Source organism: Aedes albopictus, chromosome 2 (genome assembly GCF_035046485.1).
Source record: "Aedes albopictus strain Foshan chromosome 2, AalbF5, whole genome shotgun sequence".
Lineage (NCBI taxonomy): Eukaryota > Metazoa > Arthropoda > Insecta > Diptera > Culicidae > Aedes > Aedes albopictus.
The window spans coordinates 287,180,685-287,208,679 of NC_085137.1; the positions used below are offsets into that span (position 1 = coordinate 287,180,685).

Sequence of the window (27,995 nt, forward strand, 5' to 3'; positions counted from 1 at the left end):
ATTATGGAAGCAACTAATATTTTGGTTGTGCAAATTTCAATGTGGAAATTTGGTTGATGTTAGCTAAATTTTGGTTGTGTTTACTATTTATTTTTCTCCGTGATCCTGGCGTTAGCTGTGGCTAGTGGCGCGTTTTACCCCGCATTAAAACTAAAATTCTAACTGTTTTTCAAATTTGAATTTTTCAGTAGTAAAACATAAAACTGGTTTATGGTTTCTTCCATTTGGAAGGAAACATGTTGGTGCTTCATGTTAGTGCCAAAAAAATATGTATTACAAAGTGTTTCGTGGTTAAAATTGGACTCTTTCTTAACGTGGGCGTCTTACCCCCAGTTCCCCTATGCTTCAAGGCAAATTGCAGTGATGCCCATCGAATAGTGCAACCATCATGATCAAAGATTTTCATTCTGGATAAAACTTAATAACTAATTAATGAGGCGACCGATTTGATTGTGGTCTTCGGCAAAGTTGTAGCTGATAGAATAGAATAGGAGAACCAAAGGTCAATTACCACTCTAGGGCACTTAGGGAAACATCTTAAAAATGTGGTTTTTCCACAATAAATCCCATACAAACTTTGAAGGGCTTGGGCACTCTGAATTTTCAACCAAATAAGCTCAATTTTTGGGAAGTCTGGCGTAACAGGCGCCCTTCTCGCGTATGAACATCAAAAATGATTGTTAGTCCCAACTTGTCCCAAAGTGAAGGCTTTCGGACACACAAAGTTAGTATTCATGTTTCTCATGCGTATTTTAAATTTTATTTATATTACAGTAAATCAGTATGACTGAGATGATAATGATAATAACGACTTCAATTTGTATGTAAATTTATAAATATAGCTAAATATAGAATAAGAATCACTTCATCTGGTTTGTTCACTAGTTTATTTGGCATCGAAGTTAAAGAGTGAAAGGTTTCACCATGATTCACCATAGTCAGATTGTCAATCCCAGCCTTATCATATCGGCTCAACACCAGTTAGGTAGAACGTGTGTTGAACCAGTTTTATTTCATTAACAATCTGACCATAGTAAATTCTATCAGTTTAATCAAGTAATCCCAACCATCACACGGAAAACTAATAACTCGAAACAAAAGCGGGAGAAAGAATATCCTCTTCTCTTAAGTGTAGTTCATAGTCCTCATCAGATTTAGCAGGTTCATCAATTTTCTCCAGCGACAGCTGTTCGTGGTGCGTAATTTCACTTTTACTTTTGTCGTTTGGAAATACTGTAGACTCTGACGATTCCGTTTCATTCTTGTCAGCAGGTTTCAATGATTTATCTGATCGACCAAATCGCATAAAATTGTTATCCATTTTCACAAGGCGTAGAAACCGGGGATCTGATCGTCCAAAACGCATCAAGTTTCCTTTTGAACGACCGAACCGCATCAGATTGCCACTGGCTCGGCCGAAGCGCAGCAAGTTCCCTCGTTGCAGATTTGCCGCAGTTCCTGAACCAGCCCGTCCAAATCGCATTAAGTTGGCTCGATCCAGCCGAAGAAATTTGTTGGGATCATCACGTTTACCGAATCTCATCAAGTTCTTGGGCGAGTCTCGTCTGTAGTACACCAGCTGCTTGGGCTTGATTTGTTCTCCAGATTCACTAACTTCTGTAATCTCGTCAGAATTGGGCGTTCTTTTAGAATACAAGAGTTCTTCATTGAATTCATCACTATCTCCATTATAATCCTGTTTGCTGTCATCGTCGTTATGCACCAATGAATATGGGACATTTCCAGGAACTCTTCCGAATCGCATGAACGCCTGACCTGCTCGACCAAATCGCATCAGATTGGCCTGCTTACTGGCACGTGCTACACGTTGCAAAGCCGTAGGATCGGGTCGTCCAAAACGCATAAAATTTTTGTCAAGCGCACTTCGCCGTCTGGCTTCTATTTCCGTGTTATCACTCTTAATACTGCGTCGGAATTCGAATACAACTCCATTGTTGGAGTAATCGTTCCCACTTTCCGGACTCAGATCCAGTGAAATAGAGGGCTCATTCACCGTCTGACTCGCTTCCGCCAATTCATATTCGGCACAAGAGAAATGATTGCTGCATTCGTAAATCAGGATCGTCAAAAACAAGTACATCTTCATTGCGAAATCTGAAAATAAAGAAAAATATTTCTGTCTGGTCATTGTTTCACAGAATCGTTATGGGTTTTTATTGATTTTCATCATTTGCAATTTTGGTCTAGGAATGTCTAAGCTCTTTCCTAGTGCACATCTATGTATGGTTGATTTTTTTTACGAAGACAAGACTATAACCATTCTACGCTGTACTGAAAAAACTTGTTATTAGAAGGCACAGAATGGTGCTAATTGACAAATTGACAGATTAATGTGTGGAAAAAAATCGCGTTCTGGTCGGAGTCGAACCTACGACTCCGTATACGCTAGTCTTGCGCATTAATCAATTAATTGGCAACATTCTGTGTATTCTAACTACAAGTTGCTATTGTTTATGGTAGATGGCATTATTATTAGATTTATTTCAAAAAACTTAATTTTCATAATTTTATGATTCGGTACGGTTGAAATTTGAACAGATACTATCAACTACACCGGTGGAATTGGTGTGAAACCCGTCCACGTAGCATGGGCTCCCGGAAGTAGCATTCGCATTCAATTGCAAAGGAAATAATCCTCCGTTTGGTGCTCACTTCTTCCGTGTTGGTTAAGTTTATATTCTACCTTTTAAAAAGCAACGACTGGAATCCCGTTGCTATCTATAGAGCGAGTTTTTGTTTATCCTCTCCCGTTTTTTTCGTAATCTATTCATTCACTAAAATGTGCTAGGTCGGGATCGAGAGACGACTAGCCACAGGCAGTTATAATGTGCTAACCTGCTGGTGGAGCTATGACTTTATGCCATTTTAATTAGAAGTTATTTTACCACCTCGTTGATGCAGCTTTAACTTATTGTGATATTCAGTGTTCCATGACAAAGCATTATTGTTTAAACTATAACTGATGTTTTTCATTCTATCATTGTTTTCTTTAAAAAAAAAAGCATTTTGTTAATAGAATGCATTTTATAACACAATACCTATACACATAAATGTCAAAAAATGTTTTTTTTAGAATATTTAAGTTACTTTTACCACAGACAAACAGACGTAACAGCTTGAACGATTTTCATGGAAATTCATCGCCCTGTTCACACTACCATCACCTGGTGGAAAAGTTGCACGAATCACTGTGTTGTGCCATATCGTCAACAGAAGGCGCTAGTGTGAAACGTCAAACGCATAGAAAAACGATGCGCGCGCCTCTGGTCGTGAAATCCACAACTATAAAAATTTAAAATGATCGTTAAAAGCGTGGTCGATGGAAATTTCGCAAGTGTTACGTCTGTTTGTCTGTGCTTTTACTCTTGGATATTATGCCTCTCAAGAAAAATCAGATTATGGCGATTATCTGCCTCTGGCTTCTGATATCAGCGCGACAGTCACTAATCATAACAGCGTCACCAGATTTAAAAGTATATAATTCCACTATATGGGGTTTGACATCAAGAACACTCATTCCACTGAGCTACTCTTGCCGTTCGTCACAAATACATTCAAAAACATCTGTCACTTCGCGAATGCTTTTGTTTTTGGCGGGAACACTTTTTCTTTTGTTTTGCCTTGCGACTGTCATGCGGCGGTATGGCTTGCGATCGTACGACAGCCGCAGCACTCTAATAAAAGATAAGCGCGACAATACCTACCCGGACAGAGTTCCAGTACTGGCGATCAAAATGTGATATTGGTTTGTTACAGATAAGAGGTAAAAGTACTTTAAAATAATAGCAAAAAATTGTTCTTGAACCATCTAACCAATAGCAAAATATGATATTTGAAGATCAATCAAATAGCACACTGCTATTGGTTAGATCTTACCAAGAGCTAAATGTGCTATGATGATGAAGTTCCAGGAGTAAAATTGAGATATTATTTTTAGTACTTTTACCTCTTATCTGAAACAAACAAATATCACTTTGTGGTCGCCATATCAAAATATGCTATTATTGAGTATTTTTCCTCTGCTCGGGTATAACCCCATTTTTCAAAATGTGAATGAATTCACTACAAAATTCTTCAAATTTGTGAATTTTGTTACCACAATAGCGGAATAACCATAACCCAAAATTTCCAGCTGATTTGAATAAAGATTGAACTTTTGTCCGACTGACCCGTCATTGTGTGATGGTGCCGATTTGTATGCAGTTCTACATAGACATATGATTTTCATACATTCAGAACCAAAATAGAAAAACAAAATTATATGGCAAATGTATTGAAATCTAGATATTGTCATTAGGACTAATTGGGCATAATTTGTTATCGTTAAGAATAACAATAGGACAAAGTGTAAGTAATTCTCAGATAATATTATATTCACTAACAGTTTGAATAATAATTAAGGCTGTCCCAGAAACTGCGCACAAGTTTTCAAATTCATACATAAATATTTTTTATAGGAATTTTTTTATTGTCGTACGGGTTTGGGCCGAAGGGTCTCGGTTCTCATGAAACTTTTTCCACAGACAGGGCTCATGGATATATGACAAAAAAAAAATTGAAAAAAATTCAGGTTCGCCTATTTTCCCGGAAAACTAGGTGGAATTTTTTTGTTTTCCACTGACACTACTTACTTTAAAAAATCATAACTCAAGAACAAAGCATCGTAAAAACAAGGTTTTTTTAGAAAATGAAAGAAATTTTTCTCAAAAATCCAAAAATATATGAGCTGGAAAAAGTTCTCCACATTTTCTCAGGAATCCAACAAAAAATATGAACTGGGAAAACATTTTCCACAAAAATTTTCACAGTTGAGAAAATTCGTAAAGCCGGAAAAAGTATGCCCCAACTCGTGGAAAATTATCAAAAAAAATATTTTTAAGAAGGTTTTTTTATACGCTTTCATTGCTGAAATTTTTGGAATGCACTTTTTTCGTTTATGAGTTATGGCCAATTTTGTTGAAAAGTGTCCAAATTTGACATATAAGCCTTTTCATTGAAAAATCATTACTCAAGAACGAAGCATCGTAGAAACAAAGTTTTTTAATGACAATTGAAGTAAATTTTCTCAAGAATAAAAAAAAGAAGTGGAAAAAGTTTTCTACAAAATTTTCCATCGTTTCTCATTCATTTAAAAAACTAAGCCCGAGCCCCGAACTCGTGAAAGATTTTGAAAAAAAAATTTGTTGAGAAGGTAATTTCATAAGCTTTGATCGCTGAAATTTTTGGAATGCATTTATATTCGTTCGTTTAAACTTACATAGTCATTAATCCCAAATTTGGCCATGACTCAGGAACGAAAAAAGGGCATACCAAAAATTTCAGCGATCGAAGCTTATGAAAAATATATTTTTGAAAACTTTCCGCGGGTTTGGGCATAATTTTTCCGGTATTTCTTCATAAATTTTCTCAACAATGAAAAATTTTGTGGAAAACTTTTTCCATTTTATTTTTTCTTTTGATTTCTGAGAAATGCTTTCATTTATTATATTGTTTCTACGATGCTTCGTTCTTGAGTTATGATTTTTTAAAGAAAAGGCTGATATGGCACATTTGGACACTTTTCAACAAAATTGACCATAATTTATAAACGAAAAAAAAGTCCATTCCAAAATTTTCAGCGATCAAAGCTTATAAAATAACCTTCTCAAAAATATTTTTTTGAAAATTTTCCACGAGTTCGGGCATAGTTTTTCCGGCTTTTCTTTACGAATTTTCTCAACTGTGAAAAATTTTGTGGAAAATGTTTTTTCCCAGCTCATATTTTTGGATTCCTGAGAAAATTTGCTTTGATTTAAAAAAAAAACTTTGTTTCTACGATGCTTCGTTCTTGAGTTATGATTTTTCAAAGAGGGTAATGTCAGGGGAAACAAAAAAATCCACCTGAGTTTTACGGCAAAATAGGCGACCCTGAATTTCTCTCATATTTTTTGTTCATATATCCATGAGCCCTCCCTGTGGAAAAGTTTCATGAAAATCTGAGACCCTTCGGCCCAATTTGTACGATAATAAAAAAAATCCTCAAGTGTTGGGAGCCGGTTATTATCAATGAGGTTGACCCATGTGTGATTCCCTTCATTTTAAGCATTGTTTATTTTCATTTGGTAATAGGCAGTTATTTCGGTAAAATCGATTTTTGTTACTCACCCAAAGTGCAAATTTTCGGTAATACCAATCCGCGTGATCAATTATGATTTTCAAATAACTCAACGTACATATGTACAGATGAGTAAATTATTGATTAATTTGGGAAAAATCCACAGCTCAGGTGAGATTCGAACTTAGGGTCGTGAGTTCGAATCTCACCTGAGCTGTGGATTTTTTCTCAATTTAATCAATAATTTACCCATCTGTACATATGTACGTTGAGTTATTTGAAAATCGCGATTAATGATCTTACATCAACCTTTCTAATAGAACTTCTATCTCAGAGACACCCCCTCCCTCTTCGTAGACTTTTGTTGATACAAAAATTTGAAAATTTGTATGGGGCGTAGACTATGCCCTGAAACTCCCTCCTCCCATCAGAGTCTACGTAGTTTATGGACAGGCCCTTATAAATGACAGCAGTTTTTTTACGGATTAGAAATTGCATTTTTTGTCTTGAATGAATATGTGCACCGCACGTCTATTCCTAAAAGGTGCACCGCGAGCTAAAAGGTCTGAAAACCCCTGTATTAAAGAATATTTTACTCATTGACATGGAATGAGGTACCAACGATGTTTACTTGTTATTCAAGCATGCTAAATAAAAAGTAATGGTGCATGTTTCATTTCAAAATACCGTTTTGATTTTTGCCTTTTTGTAATGATGACAAAATGCTATCAGTAACAGGTTATATCCCATTCACATTCACGAAGTGTATGAGTACCTATCTGAAACACTCGCGATTTTTTTAATTTGAATTTGTTTTTATCTTTCCATTTAACAACGATCCAATGGAGTCAGATGAACCAGCCTAGGACTGAAAATCTCTTAAATAAAGACAAAAAAAGTTATGTCATAATATAAAAATAAATTATTGCACATTTTTAATTCTTTGCAAAATCTTCCAGCGGTTAATTCACCATGAAAATTTGAATGCATGTTGAACAATGTGTAAATAGGAGAAAAACAACAAAATGTCTACTTTCCCGTCCAAGTGCAACATTTTGAAAGAGTGTAACTGCTTTTGGAAACAGTGTTTGCTTACGAATCTGAAAGAACGTACCCCGAGCAGAGGAGAATATCAAATTAATAATTACGAAATAACATAACCTGTTTTTATATCTTCGTTTGTTATCATTATCTTATCAAGGCATTACTTCTCTAGAACATCTTTTGTTGGGCAATCTTATTTTGTTATGAGCACGGCATTGGTATACATTTATTAAATAACATTTAAATAAAATGTTTTGTTGTAAATCAAATTTAGTTATTATTGAACTATAAAGTGTGCATAAATATTTGATCATCAATACCACAACGATAACAAGTTTTGAAATCAAAACTTCATCATTTGATTTACGTTGTTTTCAGCATCGCGTGATGGGGAGCTTATGAATAATCTCTCATCTGTTCACCTTCCTCTTCTCTCTGGCCTTACATCCTAACTGATAGCATACCAGCTTCTCAGCTTATTGTTTTAGTGTTATAGATAGTAGAGTCAACATTGATCAGTGGAGTTGAGCGACCTGTATCCAAAAGAACATGATTTCACGATTCCAACAACGCCAACGAGCTATTTTAAAAGATGTTTTCGATCTGTTGGTAAAATTCCAGGAGGAACTTATTGAGAGCTTTATTAGAAAAATACCATAAACTTCAGACTAATCTTCTGGGGAAATTCAAAAAATTGGGTCGATTATGGTGGAGAGAGGGGGTACTCTATCTCCCTCGTGGCATTTACCATACCTTATTTTAAAGATAAGGTACACTATTATATTTCAGGTATATTATAATCATAACTAATTTTGTTTTTAAATTATTATCAATAACATCGAAAGTTCCAAATTTGTTATTGAAATATTTTAATTTCAGTATTATTAAGTTGTTATTGAAACCAACAAAACATGTTATCAAATTGGTCTTCCAGGAACATTTTTTTGTTATGATTTTTGTTATTTTGCCGCTTATGACAGACAAGTTTATAACATAATATATTATGTTAATAACATGACAATAACTGATTTCATTTCTCAGTTATTTTGCCAAAATAACGCATTTTGTTATGGAGTTGTTAGTTCCTTCTGCTCGGGACTTCATTCCACTAACGCAATACACCATAAAAAAAGTTATACTTTTTGCTAATTAATAGAGGTGTTCTCTTGACGACATATTTTATTACCATAGTGCTGATATCAACAAATGCATTAACTTTTCTTTTTGAAATGTTGGGGATAAACTTCGGTCCACGGTGTTCTTCTTCTTATTTATGACTCTTCATCCCTACTGGGGCTTGGCCGGCCTCGCTTTAACTTAGAGTTCTTTAAGCACTTCCGCAGTTATTAATTAAAAAGCTTTCTTCGCCTGCCATTGCATGAATTGGTATATTATGAAGCAAGTACAATGATACTCTATGCCCAGGGAGTCGAGAAAATTTCCCCGACTGGAACGGGAATCGAAACCGCCTTCTCCGGATTGGCGATCCATAGCCTTAACCTTTAGGCTAACTGGAGACCCCCTCCACGGTGTTAGGTAATTAAAATTGTATTTATTATGTGATATTTTCATTCAATGAAGTATTTACAATTCAAGTACGGCTGTGCCATCTTAGACTCGATATTCAACTTCTAGATGATAAATCATTCATTCTCATAGAAACCGATTTATAAGTTTCGACCAGCTGTATGGGAGAAAAGTGAGAAAGATAATAAATTCAATTATGTACAAAGAAGAAAGCAGCTCAAATTATTTAACGCATAATGCACTTATCAGTATTGAAAACACACTATAGCTTTTCTTAATACGGTTCGATAGATAAATGCAGTTGACACACATCTATCATAGGAAGAAAAACTCTATCGCATTCAAAATCGATTGAGCCACATGACATAATATCGAAAACGAGAACATGTTTCTTGGAAGATTTGGTGATTGCTAGTCCAGTTACCTATTTCAGTTGCTGGGCATGGCTTTGCATAGCACGTGACAGGTTATCTCGACTAGAGTTCACAGCAGGACACATTGGTGTTTTCCCACGTTATCTGATTATCTCCGAATTAAGACCAAAATTCGGAAATAGCACAGCTCCGGTAGTTTTCTGTATGATGGATCCATTGCAGCTTCCTAAATGTCTTATATTGGTAGTTACCTTAATTTAGTTCATCAAGTATGAAAAGAATCTGAGATTTTTTTTTTTGTTTTCATTCATGCTCCCTTCAAACAAAAAATGCAAATTAATGAGGAATACAATAAACTGAGCTTCATTCTATTGTTTTGAGTAGGATGAAAATGCAGCGTATATGCTTAGTAAAGGAACCTATACCCTACCTTAGCGGCAATTTGTATTAATATTCGTTGAATAAGGATGCAAGCGGCCGTGAAATCGAGTGGTGCTTAGACTATGCAAATATGTTTTATTGAAACATCCTCATCCGATGAACCTGGTCGAGCATTATGTATGTATATAAGCAACAGCATGTATATGATCTTTTCCAGATTGAATTGTTTTCGTCTGCTATTTTCGTATGCGGTGGGAAAAAGGTTTTCTTTTTGTCATAGAATCTTACTGACAAGCAATAAAAATAAGTTTTACAAAAAAACAATAATTAAGCAGCACATGAGCACACTTTTGGCCAACTAAATTAAAAAGTTTCCAATCTATATTTGTGAGGAAAATGTAGAAACCAGAGTTTAAAATTTCATTTCCAATGAATGAAATCAACGTGAATTTTGAAAATATTGAGGAATCAAAATAGAATTCACTTTTTTCACTTATTCATTCATTTTTCTATCACTTTCACTGAGCAACAAAACTAGACCATAACTCTCGATTAAACGTCACCACAAAACTTGGGTATAACATTTAATTGGAATACTAACCATTTGTTTCATTTGTACATTAAGTCGAATTTTGTGTTTGTTAACAGATTTTTTTTTTCGATGTGCAAGAAAATACTCATGACTCATGGAATTGAATGAAAAAGAGAGGCATTGAGCTGACATTGAATATGACAAAACACGAATGAAAAAAAGAGAATGTCAATTTTTCTTTTGAACCTTCGATTTTTTTACTCTCTACGGTTACTCTCTCTACAGATCTACAGTTATTTACAAAAGATTGAACAAACAACATTCTTGTTTTTTTTGATTTTCAGAGAAATTTTTCAAAATAGTTTAAAAATATCCACAGAAAATCTTAAACCAGTCAGGGCCTGTCCATAAACTACGTAGGCTCTTAGGTGGGACGGAGGGATCTGGCCAAAGTATACGCTCCATACAAATTTCGAAAATTTTCTATGAACAAAAGTCTACGAGGGGGGAGGGGGGTCTGAGATAGTTTTCATCGAATTTAAATTCCCTTAAAAACCTTTAAAATCGGATGGATAACTGGATAACTGACACTGAGGAAGATTACGCGAAATACGCGTATCTCTCTAAAATCGGGAAATGCGGGGAATGGCCGAGAATTGAAAGACGCTGGTAAAATAGGGGATTTCAAGTTAGAAGTATTTGGTTTGCTTGGTTATTATATGTGCATCATTGGTACAAATTTGGGCTGGATTGATTAATCTTTCGCAAAGTTAGAATCGTTCGGGTAAAACACAATTTTTCAGACAACTCATTTTGAACGTACACTAACAATATGTAAATGCTTCACAAACTATTAAAACATAGGTACTTTTTGAACGTTAAAAAAAGTGATCAAGGATTGACACTTTTTGGATTTTTCTGGAAAAAATGTAATTTTTTCACACCAATGCCAATACATTTTAGTGTTGATGTCCAAAGATTTTCCACTTCTGTTCTCAAATTATCTCTAATCAGATATATTAAAGCCTATTTAGATTGATGGAAGAACATATTTAATAATTTTTGTGTGGTATTGTAAATTTGACTTATTTTCCTCTATTATGGGTAAAAATTTCAACCCGGTATAACTTTATTCGTCGTGAGAAAATATTACATTTTATACCGTCGTATTAAGTATCAATATATTGTTGATAAACTTTAAAAATTCATTCAATTCGGTTCACTGGTTTCCGAGATATGACAGCTCAAAAATGAGTTGTTTGAAAAATTGTGTTTTACCCGAACGGTTCTTACTTTGCGAAAGATTAATCAATCGAGCCCAAATTTGTACCAATGGTGCACATATAATAGGTTGACAAACAGTCAAAATTTGAGATTTTTTGATGCACTCTATGAAAAGTTACAGCATGTTGATTTTTTTTTTTTTTGTGGGAGAAAAAAGGTTGCCTATCCCAAACATTTTGGCCATCCCCTGTATGCATCATTTTTCGTCATCTAAAATCGATTTAAACATGTTTCGAAATTTGTTGATTTTTGTCGGTGAAAAATACTTTCCAAATCGTTTTGGCCCCACAAAACGATTTAAACATGTTTTAGAAGACGATTCTTTTTAACTCTCGATTTTGTGAATTTCAGTTTTTGATTATTCTAATTTTTATTTTTGAACATCTCCACACTTTTATATTTTTCCTGGAAGTTTATTTGAGAGACGGATTTTTTTTAAGTCGGAAACATTTTGAGATTTTATGGTTATTGTTGAAATATATTTATTTTTTTTTTCATAGGAAATTTTATTTTCCGTGTAATTTTTTGGAAAAAAAATAGAGTGTATTCGATTCCCTCAAACTGTTTTACTATGAAAGTATAATTTGGGAATAATTCAAAATATGTAAATTTGAGCTATTCAATACAAAATATACTATGACTTTTGAAAGGTGATTTTTAAAAACTGTATATAAGCTTCAAAAGACACCAAAAACCATTTTGAGATATGCATAATAGTCCTAAATGTCAGCCAAAAATATAAAAAATTGGATTGTCCACGAAACAAAAATTACAAAAATGCTTAAACTATACCCCGTCTTGGGTATTAGAGGGTTATTAGTTATGCGGCCTAATTACCTGAGCACTTTCGGCACAGCATTATATATATAACCAATTTGCAGGTGTTGGACTGGATTTCAGGTATACTGTGTGTTTATGAAACTTGTCAACTAAAATTTACATTAAAAATATAATTATTAACTTCCATACACTCCACATATTGGCTAAAATATTAACGACACTTAAGAAAAGTGATCATTCTTTATAAATAATTCCAAAAGAAAAACAGTGAAGAAACAGGTGTGTAATCAGTAGAAGTTCCATGATCAAATAAAAAAATGCATAAATAAATCAAAAGTTTCCATAAATAATTGATCTTTGTGCAATAAAAAACGCCGAGAATGCAATAGATAAATCAACAATTTCAATAAAAAGGGGTATTTTTCCCACCAGATAACTACAAAATTTCCATAAATTCATCCGATTTTTCCATAATAAATTAGAAAATTCACAATAAAAAAAAATATTGAAAAAGCAAAAAAAAAATCAAAAATGCAAAAACAAAAAATAAATAAAAAATAAATGTCAAAAAAACAAGCAATAAACGTAAAAGCATTTTGGGCCAAGAAAATGCATAAACCATGCGGCGATGCCGCATTATTATATCCGATGTACCGCAACTGCATCGATTCGGTTCTAGGCAAACCACAGATCCATAAATTTGCCCAGTATAATGCAAACATAGATGATATCCCTTTTTTAGGTCCGACGAGCGATAGCGAGTTTGGAAAGCAAGCAATTGCTCGGTGAATTGCAATCATAGTTATGCAGTCTTTTCAGTCATATCGATTCCACATTTCACTGCCTCATACTTTCCTTTGCTTTTTCATGGGTAATTTAGCCTTTAATATTGCATTTTTTAAATTATGTATTGCTCTTTAGATAATTTTTTACTGTGAATTTTTCTAATTTATTATGGAAAAATCGGATTTATTTATGGAAAATTCGAAGTTTTTTGTGGGAAAATGGCTTTTAACAGTTGATTTAAAGGGTGTCCCGAACCAAGTTGCACCACGGAAAACAGTACATAACTATTGATTACATGCATTAAAATGGCTGATTTTTTTTAACCAGCAACAGTATGCTAAGTGTAGATGATGCCATTCAAATTTAATCGGGATCGGTTAAGTATTGGTGGAGATAACTCCGACGCGAGAATATTAGATTTTTGGAATCTTGTACACTCATTTGGAAAATGGTTTATTCTATAACTTTACTGTTAGTGTGTCAAAACGTCTGAAAATTTGACTATAAGTTCTCAACGTAATAAATATTAAGTGGTAAAATTTTCATCAAAATCGGATGACTACTTATTTTTATATAATTCAACACTCAAACAGCTCCAGAGTGAATTTTAGGCACTTCTTAACTATTTTAAGGTCTGTTTGCACTATTTCGACTATAAAACTGTCAATACTGCTGCGATTCTGGGGTCTCCAGTTAGCCTAGTGATTAATGCTATGGATTGCCAATCCGGAGATGGCGGGGTCGATTCCCGTTCCGGTCGGGAAAACTTCCTTGAGTCCCTGGGCATCAGGCTTGTCCACACTGAGCGCATGAAAATTCTGCTCTTTTGATTTACTCCACGAAAGCCGTCATGTTTATGCCAACTTCTTATCCTACCTGATAGAAGGATGTTCGAATATCCTAAATGACATTTCGAACTGTCAAAAAACCGCACCACATTTCCGCACTAAGCGCACAAAGAGAAATTCACTGGGGTGAATTCACCCGGGTGAAATTCTCCTTGCGCGCACAGTGTGGCACTGCGGTGCGGTTTTTTGACAAATCAAAATGACATTTAGGTAATTTCAACATCCTTCTATCGGGTAAGATAGAAAGATTGCATAAATACGATGGTTTTGGTGATGCAAATCAAAAGAGCAGAATTTTCATGCATTCAGTGCGGACAAGCCTGCTGGGCATAGTGTATCATTATACTTGCCTCACAATATACAAATTCATGCAATGGCAGGTAAAGTAAGCCCTTCAATTAATAACTGTGGAAGTGGGGGCGTAGAGCCATAAAGAAGAAGAAGAAGAACTGCTGCGATTCTCAATAAAATTGGACAGTGTTGACCTAATATAATATCATGTTCTCAATCAAATTTTGAGCCATTTTGGCTTAACACTTCCAAACTTACAAAACTTCGAAAGTCACAATAATGAAACATTTTTGCTTATTGCGACTTTTGGCTAGATATACGACTACAACTGTTTATGCGTTTCACGAAATCGAATGATATTTTAATACAATATTTCTACATACATACGCCACCTACAGACAAAAAATCATTGGAATCGGTTTAGTATTTCTGGCTCTAGGGTTACATATATGTAAAACATTTGTTATTTTTATTCTTTGTTTGTACAAGCTTCACAAAATCTGAATTTCTCGCGTCAGGGATATTTTCATCAATGCTAAACCGATTCTTATGAAATTTGGATGGCATCATCTACACACAATAAAGTGTTGCTGGTTGAAAAATCAGCCATTTTGATGCATGTAATCAAAAGTTATACACTATTTTCCGTGGTGAAATTTGACGTGGTACACCCTTTATTCATTGCATTTTTGACGTTTTAATTGCTCAAAACTTTTGATTTATTTATGCATTTTTTTATTCATTTATGGAACTTTTGTTATCTATTACTGAGTACACCACTGTACTGGGACTTTTGGAATTATTTATTATTATTTTTTATTTATTATGGAACGTTTAATTGTCTGCCTTACATTTACCACACACTCACAGTCAGGCCATTCGTTCGAAGGTCATTAGTCCAAATACCGATGAATTCATTATTTCCAATACACACTGTTTACAGAAAAAAATATTCTTGTATATTTCTTGTAAATATTCAGCGAAAAATGATGCACATAAAGGGAATGCTAGAGTTAGTGTATATTTACATGAGATATCATGTAAAATTACGTTACGTTCGTGTAAATTTCCGCTAATAGTCGTGTAACCGGTTGGAGTCCATGACCGTTTACGCGATGGTTGGCGGAAATTTACACGATGGTAATGTAATTTTACATTACATTTCATGTAAAAGTGCACTAACTCTAGCATTTCCCTTATGTGCATGATTTCTCGCTGAATTTTAATTACATATTTTTTCTGTGTTCTTTCTAGTTTATTTTATTTTCAAATATATGATATTCTTTCTAGTTTCACTATCAAAATAGTTTTAGTACAAATTGTTTAAAATGATAAAAACAAATAAACAATATTGTAGAAGAAGTAGATAGTCCAATGTCTAACAGATTTAAAAAATAAATACTTCCTAACAGTATATAAAATATAACCAATAGAAGTGTCTTCAAAAGAAAGCTAAAGAAACATTTACTACGGAATGTAAGCGAATTTATCGGTTGACACTCTTCTTTTCATAAATGCATGGTTGTTTTCTGGCTCCTACTAATTTTTTGGCTGCGGTTTTTTTTTCTAAATGGTAGTTATAACATTCGATTAGTGTTTTTGTTAATTTAGTTTATTCTGAGAATCCCTTCAATGGAACAAAGTTCCACTGGGACATTATTTGTTTTAGCTGTTCAATAAGCGAGCTTTATGGCCGTGCGGTTAGTGGCGGCAGCTGTTTAGGCGTATTGTAAGCCGCGGAGTGTGGGCTCGATTGCCACTCCATTCGGAGAAAACTTTTCGTCGAACGGAAAATTCCTCGTTGAGACTCTGAGTGTCCGTCGCCTAGTGTAAGTTATGTTCTGTCTGTTCAGCCTTTTGCTGAACACGGTGTGTAGTGTCTTTTGTAATATCACCGTGTTTATTTTGTACATTGTTTTAGCACAGAGAACAGAAGTCTATCTTCGCTTTCTGCCATGTGTAAAACTTTGTAACGGTCATATCAGAGTATGTGGTTATGCTTCCGTTGCGTGGCGCCAGCGTCCCATGACTTACATTGTTGTGTTGTCATTTTTGTTTCCAGTGCTTGCCATTTTGGCCGTTTGGCGCTCGTGTCGCTTTGTGGGCTAGTGCATTTTAACGATAAGTACCGTGTATGCACCAAACTTTGCGCAGGGGTAATTCTCGCTGAGACCGGCCCACTATTTACACCTTATCTTCAAAAATGTTTAAGGTGCCGTTTTTCTGAAAGCCCTCGCCTAAAAAGTAAGAAAAATGCATTTGGTTACTCAAATTGATGGACCCCCCGTTAGTTAGAGCCACAACAATTTTTGCAGACCCCTCGATTTTGGTCAAATGGTGGCTCACTTAAACCGTTATAACTCGAAAGTTTCTCCAACAACCACCTCAAAACGAATTGTTGTTGCAAAGAGGAAAGATAGAGCTACTATTTACAATAATAAAAAGTTGGGTCGGCCATATTGATTTTGGCCGCCATCTTGGATTTTTATACCAAAACATTTTTTTCACCATGAGGGCAACCACCGATTCTCGAAATTTTTGCATCAATTGAAAGCTGGGACATCTATACATAACATATCAAAAAAATAGAGATGTCTTTTTCTTCTTTCAAAAGTTATCTGCAGTTTTGTAAGTTAAGCCACGTTTTCTCCATACATTTCCATGCGCACCGGCAACGACATGCAACAGCATCCGAGTTTACGCCTGCATGTATACACAAAGGCGCGTGCCGCAAAATTTGGCGAAATCGGAGGTTCGTTTCCGTTTTTGACTTGTTACCGACAGGTAACATTTTGTGTTATTGTGAGTGCGAGCTTGTAGGGATGATTTTTGTAAGATAGGTCAACCTCAACGGTTTATTTGAATCTGGCTGTGGGTGGCCGATAGAATAAAAACGCACCGCTCGTGGGTGAGCGATCTTCGCGGGCGAAAAGCTATGAGAGTCACCTGAAGCACCAGGAAACGGGAAAACGCAGGTTGCTATGGGTGACCGATCACGAGTGGGCGACCGAGAATACGAGCGGAGCGGAGAGTAGCGAGCAGTTAGTTGGCAACTCCGAAAGCGAAACGATCGCTCATTCCGTCGAGCAACAATTTGGTTGGCATAGTTTTTTTTCGTTGTGGAACGTTGTGCTTGACCACCATTCATCTGGACGCTGTAGGTCACCACGAGGAAGGCAGCTTTGGAGGATCCTCGTTTGTCCAACCTGCCGGGTTACAGTCCCTGGCGAGACCTCGTAGCCCCAGAAGCCGTTTTGTAGCCAGGATAGCCGTGGATACCTCCGCCTTTAGTCCAAGTTCGCATTGGCCACCGCCGCCGCACTGCCGCCGCCAATCGTTGCGGCCACCGCCATCTTTCTCGCTGTGGCCTGCGCCGACCCTAGTCGCGGCCAACGCCACGCGGTTTTCTGCATTTCACGCCAACAAAGCTGATTTTTGTCGCGGCCACTGCCGCCGTTCTCTACGACTGCCGCAACCACTCGTCGCGGCCACCGCCGTTTTCCTCTGCGGCCGCCGCCGCCGTTACCACGATCAACGTCGCTTTGCGCTGCTCTACGCGGCGGCCAACTTCCAACCTCGTCACGGCCACACCGCCCTCGTTGGCGCATACTGTCACCGATCCCCATCGGCCATCGCCATTTGCCTTCGTTGCGGTGCCCGCGGCCTTCCGTCGCGGCCTCAGCCGCCACTCGTCGCGGCGACCACCTTCACTGTGATCCCCGCCCATTGTCGTCGATTGTTGCTGCGGGGACGTCATCCAACTTGGCGGCCCACGCCGTCCTTCACTGCGGTCACCGTCACTCCTCGCGGCTCTTCACCGCGGTCACCGCCGCTCCACGCTGCCACCAACGCCACCCCATATCAGCCCGAACAACTTAGCCACCCCCGCCTGTAAGTAACCGAATAAAAGTATTTTTGTACCGTATGTTTCTAGCTATAGGACCTCGCATTCCGAAGACTTCCCCGCGCCAAACGCCCTGAGACCCGGGACCAAAAGAGGTCGTGTTTGCCCACTCCAATCGCCTGCCGCGGCTCAGACCAGCAGACGGGAGCTTGTGCCTGGTCCCCTCAGGAACAGAGCGGTCCCGGGGCCGAAAAATTAGAGTCTTATACTGGCGCCCAACGTGAATATCCTAGTAGAGGATCTCAGGAGGGAAAATATATCCTCGGATATACTTTCCTTTTGTGCGTTGGGGGAGTTTTCAAGTAATTTTCAATTCCTTTAAAATAAAACCTCTCTGGTCGCATCGTTCAGCTGAAATCAGTGACAAATCCAATTAGTTTCGCGGTGGTTAAAGTGCGCCACGTGGCAAAACCGATTAGTCTTTACTCTTTAACACGAGTGATAAAACAAATAGCTCATTTCCAATTGTCAGAAAATCATCACAGATAGCGTAGAATAGTTTCGGGTAAGTTCGCGATTTGGAAAGCCCGTAAAATTCTTTATTTTGTACAGCGAAAACACTTCACCTTCCACGTTTCTTAGGCATTTCATTAACAATGCCACGGTTGTCGGTTTCGGGTCCCGATTTCGGGACGCTCTACCGCAGCATGCGTGTAGACCACCTCGAGCCCGGTGAGCTCGATTACGAGCTACTTTTGCGAAATGTTGTAGTTGGCGACGACGAGTCGCGTGTGAAGCGTAGGCGCAGGCTGCGCCAGATTATGAAAGAAGAGAATGATGGACATGAGTTTATCATTCACTACGATTTAGACCCAGTAATGGACCTTAACGCGTGTAAGTTAATTTTTTCTCAACTCCTTCGAAAACTGTCGTCAGAGCCGCGAACTCAGGTAGAGGATTGCCGGTCCCGTTTGTTGCATTTGGGCCACCGCCTGGCGATTATTAAGAACCATGCAGTGGGTGAATTAAAATCCAGAAGCAGTGAGGAATTTGCGAAGGTGTTGAATTTGTTTTCGGAATACTTTTGGTCAGAACAAGAATTTTTCATGACGGGTGGAGAAGCGGGCTCAGAATCGGATGTTTTGTTAGATGAAGCGGCAGGAGGCGAGAATGTGCCAGCGCCAGCGTCGGCAACCGTGACTACGGCTACCGGGACTATACCGAAGAAACCGGACTCGTCACAATTCGTCTCAAAAACAGACTTTAACCAAGCGATGACTGACATTGGCAGTCTCATAAAAGCGTTAGCTTCTCAGGTGAGTGGATTGAAGGAAGAGATGCGCAAACAGCGCCCTCCTCCTCCAGTTCCACCAAGGCCGTCTTCGGCGCAACTAAATTCTTCAAACCCTTTTCGCAGTGATGATGTGCGTCCTAACCAATCTGGACCGGCTTCATCACAAAGTCAAAAACCAGTTGATGGGAGACAATCACGCTGGACTACGATCCCCACTTCTTCGACCAGTGGCGGCATTTCATACCCTCCACCTGTGTCTCAGGGAGGAAATGGGAATGAGTCGTTCATACGCCGGATTGATGAATTCACATTCAGTCCGTTCGCTGTGGGTAACCACAACCAATCTCCAAATCCTCAAAACAATTTGCCTCCCCGTCAACCAGTCGGTCCGACAGCTTCTTTCGTGCCAGCTGTTGCTCCGCTACGCAAAATGACTCCCGTTTCACAGTGGAAGGTCAGAAAATACTCAGGAAATGACCATGGACTAGGACTCAACGAGTTCTTGTCCCACATTGAACAACTCGCGCTTTCTGAACACGCGACCGAATTGGACCTGTTGGATTCAGCGGTGCACGTTTTTGAAGGTGCCGCTCTTAGTTGGTATACTTCGTGTAGAAATCAGCGCTTGTTACAGAATTGGCCACAACTGGTACAGGAACTGCAAAACGAGTTCAGACACCCTGATCTCGACTCGGTTTTACGTACCAAGATCTACCAAACGCGCCAGCAGAAGGGGGAATCGTTTCAGCAGTATTATATGCAAGTGAACAAGCTGTTCCAAGCAATGAGTCACCCCCTTGCAGATTCCGAAAAGCTAGAGGTTCTAAAAACCAATTTGAGGTATGATTGTCGCAAGGCACTGGTGGGTAAGAATGTTACCACACTTAGGGAGCTGTTGACGATCGGTAAAGATCTGGACGCAACAGATTTTTCCGCCTTTACAAAAGTTTTCGGGCCTCCTAAGAGGGAAACCTGTGCAATTGACTACAACAGTCGAAACGCTACGGGTAGCAAGACTTTTGTCAATCAAAATCGACAAAGAAGTTCACCAGCACTCCCGAAAAACTCAAAGCCCGAATCAAACAATTCAAAACCCGATTCTAAACCGGGGCCAACTTCAAAGCGGAACCCATTCGAAAAGGCAGGGAAGTCAGAAGGGTCACCGCCTGATCCAAAACCGGGGCCTAGTAAACCGAGTGCTCTCCTAAAATTGATTTCCAACTACTCTCCACCCGAGGAAGGGCAATGTTTCAACTGTCGAGAGTATCACAACCTCTCCGAATGCCCAATCCCCAGAAGAGTGTTTTGCAATCGGTGTGCGTTAATTGGTTTCACGACCAACAATTGCCCATACTGTTTAAAAAACGGGCTGGGGAAGCCCTAAAGTCGCTGGGCCCCCACGTAGCGCGATCGGGAGGAGCTCCAGAAATGTGGTTACCTGATCTCTATCACCTGTACAATCAGAGATCAGATGACGAAGAAGAGGAAGACGGTAGCTTACCCCAAATCCATAAAATAACCCTGAACAGTATAACTGATGATAGACCCCATGCACAACTAAAGATTTTTGATATTTCTGTCAATGCGCTCCTCGATTGCGGTAGCAATCTTACGTTTATCAACGCAGCTGTTTTCCAAAAGTTAAAGAACATACAGTTGAAGGAACCAGCTCAGGCGGTAGAACTTCGAACCGCGGACGGTTCCTCGTTAGAAATACTTGGCGAGGTCCACCTCCCATTTTCTTTCAATGGTAAGACAAGAGTGTTGCCTACCTTAGTAGCGCCTCGTCTTACTAAAGACTGTATTTGCGGGATGGATTTTTGGAGGCTGTTTCGGATTTATCCAGCCATTTCCACGATTACGCGAAACGGGACCGAAGGGGAGCCCATTTCGACAACCACTCCGCAGAGTTTGAGTGAAGCACAGCAGCAGCGACTGGAAAAACTGAAGCTGCAGTTCAAAACACCTGCTTTGAACACGCTCGACACAACGCCTCTTTGCGAACATGAAATCGTCCTTAAAGAGGAAAGCAAACTGTGTAAACCGATTCGCCTCTACCCATACCCCATAGCTCCCAAAATTCAAATGAGTTTGTTTGAGGAGATTGATCGATTACTCGAAATCGGGATAATCGAAGAGTCCAACTCCGATTGGTCACTTAACATAGTACCAATCCGAAAAGCCTCAGGGGCTATTCGGCTTTGTCTCGACGCTCGACAGTCTTATAGACTGTTTCTCAATAATGCGGACATTGTTTTTATAACTTTTTTTTAGTGTTTTGAAAAGCTTAAACCTTCAGCTTTCCATTAGTGGGTTCAGAATTTTAATTCGTGTTCGTAAACACTGTGAAATAACGCTGCATTTATGAAAACCCGACACCAGGCCCAGTGCGCAAAAGTGGCATGATTTACAAAACGGCAGATAACTTTTGAAAGAAGAAAAAGACATCTCTAATTTTTTGATATGTTATGTATAAATGTCCCAGCTTTCAATTGATGCAAAAAAATAAAAATCGGTGGTTGCCCTCATGATGAAAAAAATGTTTTGGTATAAAAATCCAAGATGGCGGCCAAAATCAATATGGCCGATCCATCTTTTTATTATTGTAAATAGTAGCTCTATCTTTCCTCTTTGCAACAACAATTCGTTTTGAGGTGGTTGTTGGAGAAACTTTCGAGTTATAACGGTTTAAGTGAGCCACAATTTGACTAAAATCGAGGGGTCTGCAAAAATTGTTGTGACTCTAACTATCCATCAATTTAAGTAACCAAATGCATTTTTCTTACTTTTTAGGCAAGGGCTTTCAGATAATCGACACCTTAAACATTTTTGAAAACATGGTGTAAATAGTGGGCCGGTCTCAGCGAGAATTACCCCAGTTAAGAAAAATCAATTTTATAATCGTTATAAAAAATACAAATAAACAAATAATATCATGAACAACATGCTCATACGATAGACTAATGATCCTTCTTTGAGTCTGCAATATTTAAAAAATCATAATATGAACCAAAAAATACTTAAAATAGAAAAAATATTTCATTGCCTTGTTCCTAACTTTGCGCACAAAAACTTCGATTGTTCCTAACTTTGCGCATGGTGTGCCTAACTTTGCGCATGCTATGGATTGCTTAAAAAAGTCATCAAAAATACTATTATTTAATGTGTCCCCATTGAACTAAAGTTAGTAGTGTGCTCTTAACTGATCTTTGTTGAAATACTTTGTCCTACGAGACAGGGGCGACGGAGGCCTCCGGCAGTTCTTGAATTCGTCTGCGGTTCGTACTAGGCACCTACCCTGTGAACAATCCAAAATTCATGAGGGGTTTTCCAGTGGGTAGAGATCAAAGGTAAAAGCTTCCTAATAAATGGAGTGATCGTTACGGATAGGAACAATAAGGGATCATTTAAATATGACGTCCATCTTTGGTGGGAGGGGGTGGGGTTGGAGTTGTCTAAAAAAGTGTGATATGCCATGTATTAGGTATAGTTAGGTACTATGAAGCGTGACGGGGTAACCCGGGGGAGGAGGGGGTTCTAAAATTCAAAAAAAAAATGGTGGACGTCATATTTGAATCGTCCCTAACATTGACCGCCGGAAAAGTCAAATGAAGGACTGTTCACAAATCACGTAACATTGTAGACAGACCAAGAGTGCCTGCCGTAGTGCTACGGTTCATACAATTTTCTACTAATTTCCATACAAAATTTGCTACATGGTGGAGGCAGGCCTGAAATTGTCAATACAATTGTTACATAATATTTAAATGGTTCATAAGTCATGTATTCACGTTCATCATGCATTTACTGAAAGTGCGCAAAAATTAGGAACACAGTGCAAATATTGGTTCCAAACATTGCGCACCACTATTTACTAGTTAAATTGAAAAAAATATTATGAACTGTGATTGATATTACTAGAATATCACCTTTTTTGTCAATTAACTGCAAAATTAATCATCGTTGCACAGTTTTATCGAGGAAAATGTTGATTTTTAGTAGAGTTACTTCTTGGCAGCCGTGTTAAGGCGAGGCAAATTTTGACGTTTTTGTGTATTTTTTGTTTATTATTCAACATAAACAAAGATTTTATGGTAATATAATTTTCGTCAAATAATGATTATGTTTACACAATGCTAGTGCAATGATCAAAATGGTGAAAATATTGACATTTAGTTATTTTTTTAATTATTTTACAAGAATGCGTAAAGTTTGGACCTGCGCAAAGTTAGGTGCGCACACGGTACTGCCATCGTGGTGTCAAATCGACTTTATATGTGGGGCAGTCTCCGTTGGTGGCGTTGAGGTACACTTAAATCCTTTACACACGATTTCGACGTATTTTTGTTCGAGCTTAAACGTCTGTTCTCTGTGGTTTTAGTAAGTGTGCATTACCAGAGGGCTCTCTGTGCGTGATCTTTGGTGTTGAGATCAATGATACACTTGAGCATCTTTTTTTATTATCGTACAAATTGGGCCGAAGGGTCTCAGATTTTCATGAAACTTTTTCCACAGGCAGGGCTCATGGATATATGAACAAAAAAATGAGAAAAAATCAGGGTCGCCTATTTTCCCGGAAAACTCAGGTGGAAATTTTTGGTTTTCCCCTGACACTACTTACTTTGAGAAATCATAACTCAAGTACGAAGCATCGTAGAAAAAAGTTTTTTTTTAGAATATGAAAGCAAATTTTCTCAAGCCATACTGAGTAATGGCCAATTTTGTGAAAAATTACCATGTAAGCCTATATTATATGGTCATTTTTCACTACATTTCCCATAACTCAGGAACGAAAATTAAGTGCATTCCAAAAATTTCAGTGATGGACAGTGAAGAGAATTGTCAGACAAAAGAGGCACAAAAAAAGCAACAAAGAAGGTGCGACGATTAGTCATTATCCCTACTGGTGACAGATAATGACATGATCTCGAAATTTTTTGTTGCAGACAACGGAAGCTGAATTTGTTGCGTACTTTTCAACTCGTGAATAATCAATTATTACTAATCCAAAGTCGAAACTGTTTGATGATAGAGTTTCACCAGAGTTGCAGTCTTTACCGACTCGAAGTTACCGTTCGAAAATCGCCATGCAAGGCTTAAAAATCTTTAAACTCGTGGTGTACGATGTTAATCCCATTATTTTCAAGTAAGGACAAACTTATGTCGCATGGGTTGTTTTGTCGCAACAAATACAGGTTGCGACATTGTTATTATTGTTGCGGGATGGTTGAATTTTGATTCACTGGTGATGGAAGTTTATGAAATTACCGTCTCAAAAATATTTTTTTGAAAATTTTCCACGAGTTCGGACATAGTTTTTCCGGCTTTTCTTTATGAATTTTCTCAACCGTGCAAAATTTTGTGGAAAATTTTTACCACTTCATATTTTTTGAATTCCTGAGAAAAATTGCTTTCGTTTTCATTAAAAAACTTTGTTTCTACGATGCTTCGTTCTTGAGTTATGTTTTTCAAAGAAAGGCTTTTATGTCACATTTGGACATTTTTCAACAAAATTGGCCATAATTCAAAAACGAAAAAAAAGTGCATTCCAAAAATGTCAGCGATTAAAGCTTACGAAATAACCTTCTCAAAAATATTTTTTTGAAAATTTTCCATGAGTTCGGGCATAGTTTTTCCGGCTTTTCTTTACGAATTTTCTCAACTGTGAAAAATTTTGTGGAAAGTTTTTCCAGTTCATATTTTTTTTTGGATTCCTGAGAAAATTTGCTTTCATTTTCTAAAATAAAAACTTTGTTTCTACGATGCTTCGTTCATGAGTTATGATTTTTCAAAGTAAGTAGTGTCAAGGGAAAACAAAAAAAATCGACCTGAGTTTTCCGAGAAAATAGGCGACTCTGAATTTTTCTCAATTTTTTTGTTCATATATCCATGAGCCCTGCCTGCGGAAAAAGTTTCATGAAAATCTGAGACCCTTCGGCTCAAATCCGTACGGTAATAAAAAAAAATCCCCACCTAAAAAAATCGTAATAATGACCATTCGGCTAATGACCATTAAACTTAATGACCATTCAGCGTAATGGCCTTTGACCGAATGACCTTTGGCCTAACAACCCACCCGCTGCTCGAAACCATCCCGAACCTTTTCGCCACATTTTTTTAGGAATTCAAAAACAAAAGTATATTGTTATGGGAATGTTCAATAAATGCTATTTCTAGAAATTTCCCGAAGTAGGGTGACATTGGGTATTATCGGCAGGTTTGTTTATTTCGTCATGGGGAGTTTTTGTAGGCCTAATTGCCTGAAACTTAGTCATACAATTCAGCTTAGTTGGGAAAAACTTGATGTCAACTTTGAGTACAACAGGTTTCAATAAACTCCCCATGATGAAGAGAACAAAACTGCCAAAAATACGTCAGTTCCTCAATTTCACCAAAATATTTTTTTGAAATTCTAGTATTGTTTTGTATTCCACAGTGGTTTCCTTCTGAAAACTTTGCATGAATTACTTTGAGAATTCCGTCATACGATGCAAGTTCTTTCAAAAATTCCACCCTATTTACTGCCAGAAACTGTTCATGATGATTCGAATGGAATGATTTCGGAACTTTTGACACACATAAAATTACATCTTTCACCATGAACTCGATAGAGATTCCATTAAAATTCCTTAGAAAACTTATTAGTTCTTAGAACTCATACTAGAAATCTATTGGATTTCTATGGAAACACTAACTATAATTTGTTTTGATGTTCGCTTAAAGTTTCTCTAAAAATTCAGACCAAAAATATCATCATCAGAAACGCCGCTGAAGTTTTTATTTTATTTTAGCTCTACAAAGCTTGGAAAGCATGGGAAAATGAATGCAGGAAAAAGCGGAAATTTCAATTTAGATATTCAGCACCCTAAAATTGCCTCATCAGAAAGAATCTGACCAGCCACGGATCGGATCATAAAGCATCTTCTTTTTCTTCTTAGTGTAACGTCGCCTGTTTCTTAGCTGTGTATTATTTGTACTTCCACTTTCATAGTTGTTAACTGAGAGCTTTCTTTGTCAAAGACCATTTTGCATGTGTATCGTGCCGCAGGCATGGAAATATTCTATGCGCAAGGAAGTCGAAGAAATTTGAATTACGGACAGCTCCTTCCGAATATTCTTCCAATTGATAATGAGGTTTTGAAAGCCGAGGTAGTTGGAGATATACAAAAAAGAACGTAGGATTCAAGATGGATTTTTTCTTTGCGTTGTAAAGATGGATTTATACTCCGCAGAATCGTTACCTGTTATGTGGCAAATTTTGTTAACGTGCGCTTCCTAGCGAACTTGGGGAGACGTGGGATCAAACCCGACCAGAACCACGTGTTTTTTTGCATTTTTTTTTTCATCTCAATTTGGCCATTTTTTAACACATTTTGTACACATATGAACTTCAGACATTACGTTTTTCTAACATACCATTTAGGTTGGTTATCCGAAAAACAGCAACATTCGTGTCTAGACTTCGTATGCAGAGCATGAGCATGAGCATGAGCATAGATGACCGCACAATTCGTAGTTGCTACTCCGTGATTGACCAGAGCAATCGAAATTGCACAAGGAACCAATGAATAGGGCTTGGGACTAGCTTACTATTCTCAATGTACACAGGTCGAAAGCTCTCAACTTTAATAAGGTCAATAACGGCGCCGGCCACGTCCTTACGGTCATCGAGGATGGAAGGGAATGTTAGTAAGACAAACGTTGTTAAAAAGACCGCGAATCGCTGCATCTCCACGTTTGTCTCAGGAAGGAATTTTTTGTTAGTAGGGTAAGGTACATTGTCAGTCCGGGAGTCACCTATGGTTGGTGATATGATTTGACAATGGATCAATATACACAAACCGCCGTTAACAACCGACCACTTTTCGACGCAAGAACTAGCCAAAAAGAAAATTCTATCGCGCGTCTCCACTCCACTAGGGAGCAGAAACCTTTAGTCTATTCCACACAGAAATACACTGAACGCGACTCACTTGTCGGCGCCCGGATTTTTTCTCGACCGGCGAACCCGAACTAACATTTTTCACTCTGTGTAAATGCAAAAAATGAAAGAAAATATTTATTATCAACTAAAAGTGTATTGGAAACTAGCGCCGAAGGGAAGCGAAAAATTCAGAACCGACTCAACCACGGCGCGCGCACACTCGTCCCGTCGTCGAAGCCCCGCAGAGAGAAGAGAAAAAAAAATCGTAAAAATCCAGCAAAACCAGCGCGCGAAACTTTGCTGCTGCCGAACTACCGCACACTACTGACCAGATTTGCGTAATACCATATCATATGGGAAAAGTGGTAAACTACTAAAATCGAGTTTATTTTAATTTTCCCCGATGAAAGATTTTTTAACCTCCAGAATCTTAATATATACTGCTGAGGCTAACTAATAACGAAAAAATATTTTAGGTTCATGAAAGTGCGATAACATATAGCCGAGGCGGTAAACGCACGGGTATTCAGCATGACCATGCTGAGGGTGACGGGTTCGATTCCCGGTCAGTCCAGGATCTTTTCGTAAAGGAAATTTCCTTGACTTCCTTGGGCATAGAGTATCTTCGTGCCTGCCACACGATATACGCATGCAAAATGGTCATTGGCAGAGGAAGCTCTCAGTTAATAACTGTGGAAGTGCTCATAGAACACTAAGCTGAGAAGCAGGCTTTGTCCCAATGAGGACGTTACGCCAACAAGAAGAAGAAGAAGAAGAAGAAAGTGCGAATAATCCTGTTTCAACACACCGTGCGGTATTTAGGTTTTTGCATACTACATCTTAATATTGATATTAATTAAAATAAAATGAATACACTTTCGGATGATTTTTTCGTGGTTCTTATTATCTTCGCGAAGTTTTCATTTCTCCAGCAACATTCGTGTCTAGACTTCGTATGCACTACAAAAAGT

At 37.9% G+C, this 27,995-nt stretch overlaps 1 protein-coding gene across 3 annotated transcripts in view; it reads right to left on the minus strand.

Moving 5' to 3' along the window:
* Positions 1-737: 737 nt before the first annotated feature.
* The window catches only part of LOC109411130 (FMRFamide-related peptides), a 64,511-nt gene continuing 37,253 nt past the window's right edge, over positions 738-27,995 (minus strand). For all 3 annotated transcript variants that reach the window (XM_029872912.2, XM_029872910.2, XM_029872911.2), the window contains exon 2: positions 738-2,115. In XM_029872912.2, coding sequence (XP_029728772.2) covers positions 1,082-2,107 — 1,026 coding nt within the window. In that variant the 5' untranslated portion in view covers positions 2,108-2,115 and the 3' untranslated portion in view covers positions 738-1,081. The remainder of the gene's footprint in view (positions 2,116-27,995) is intronic.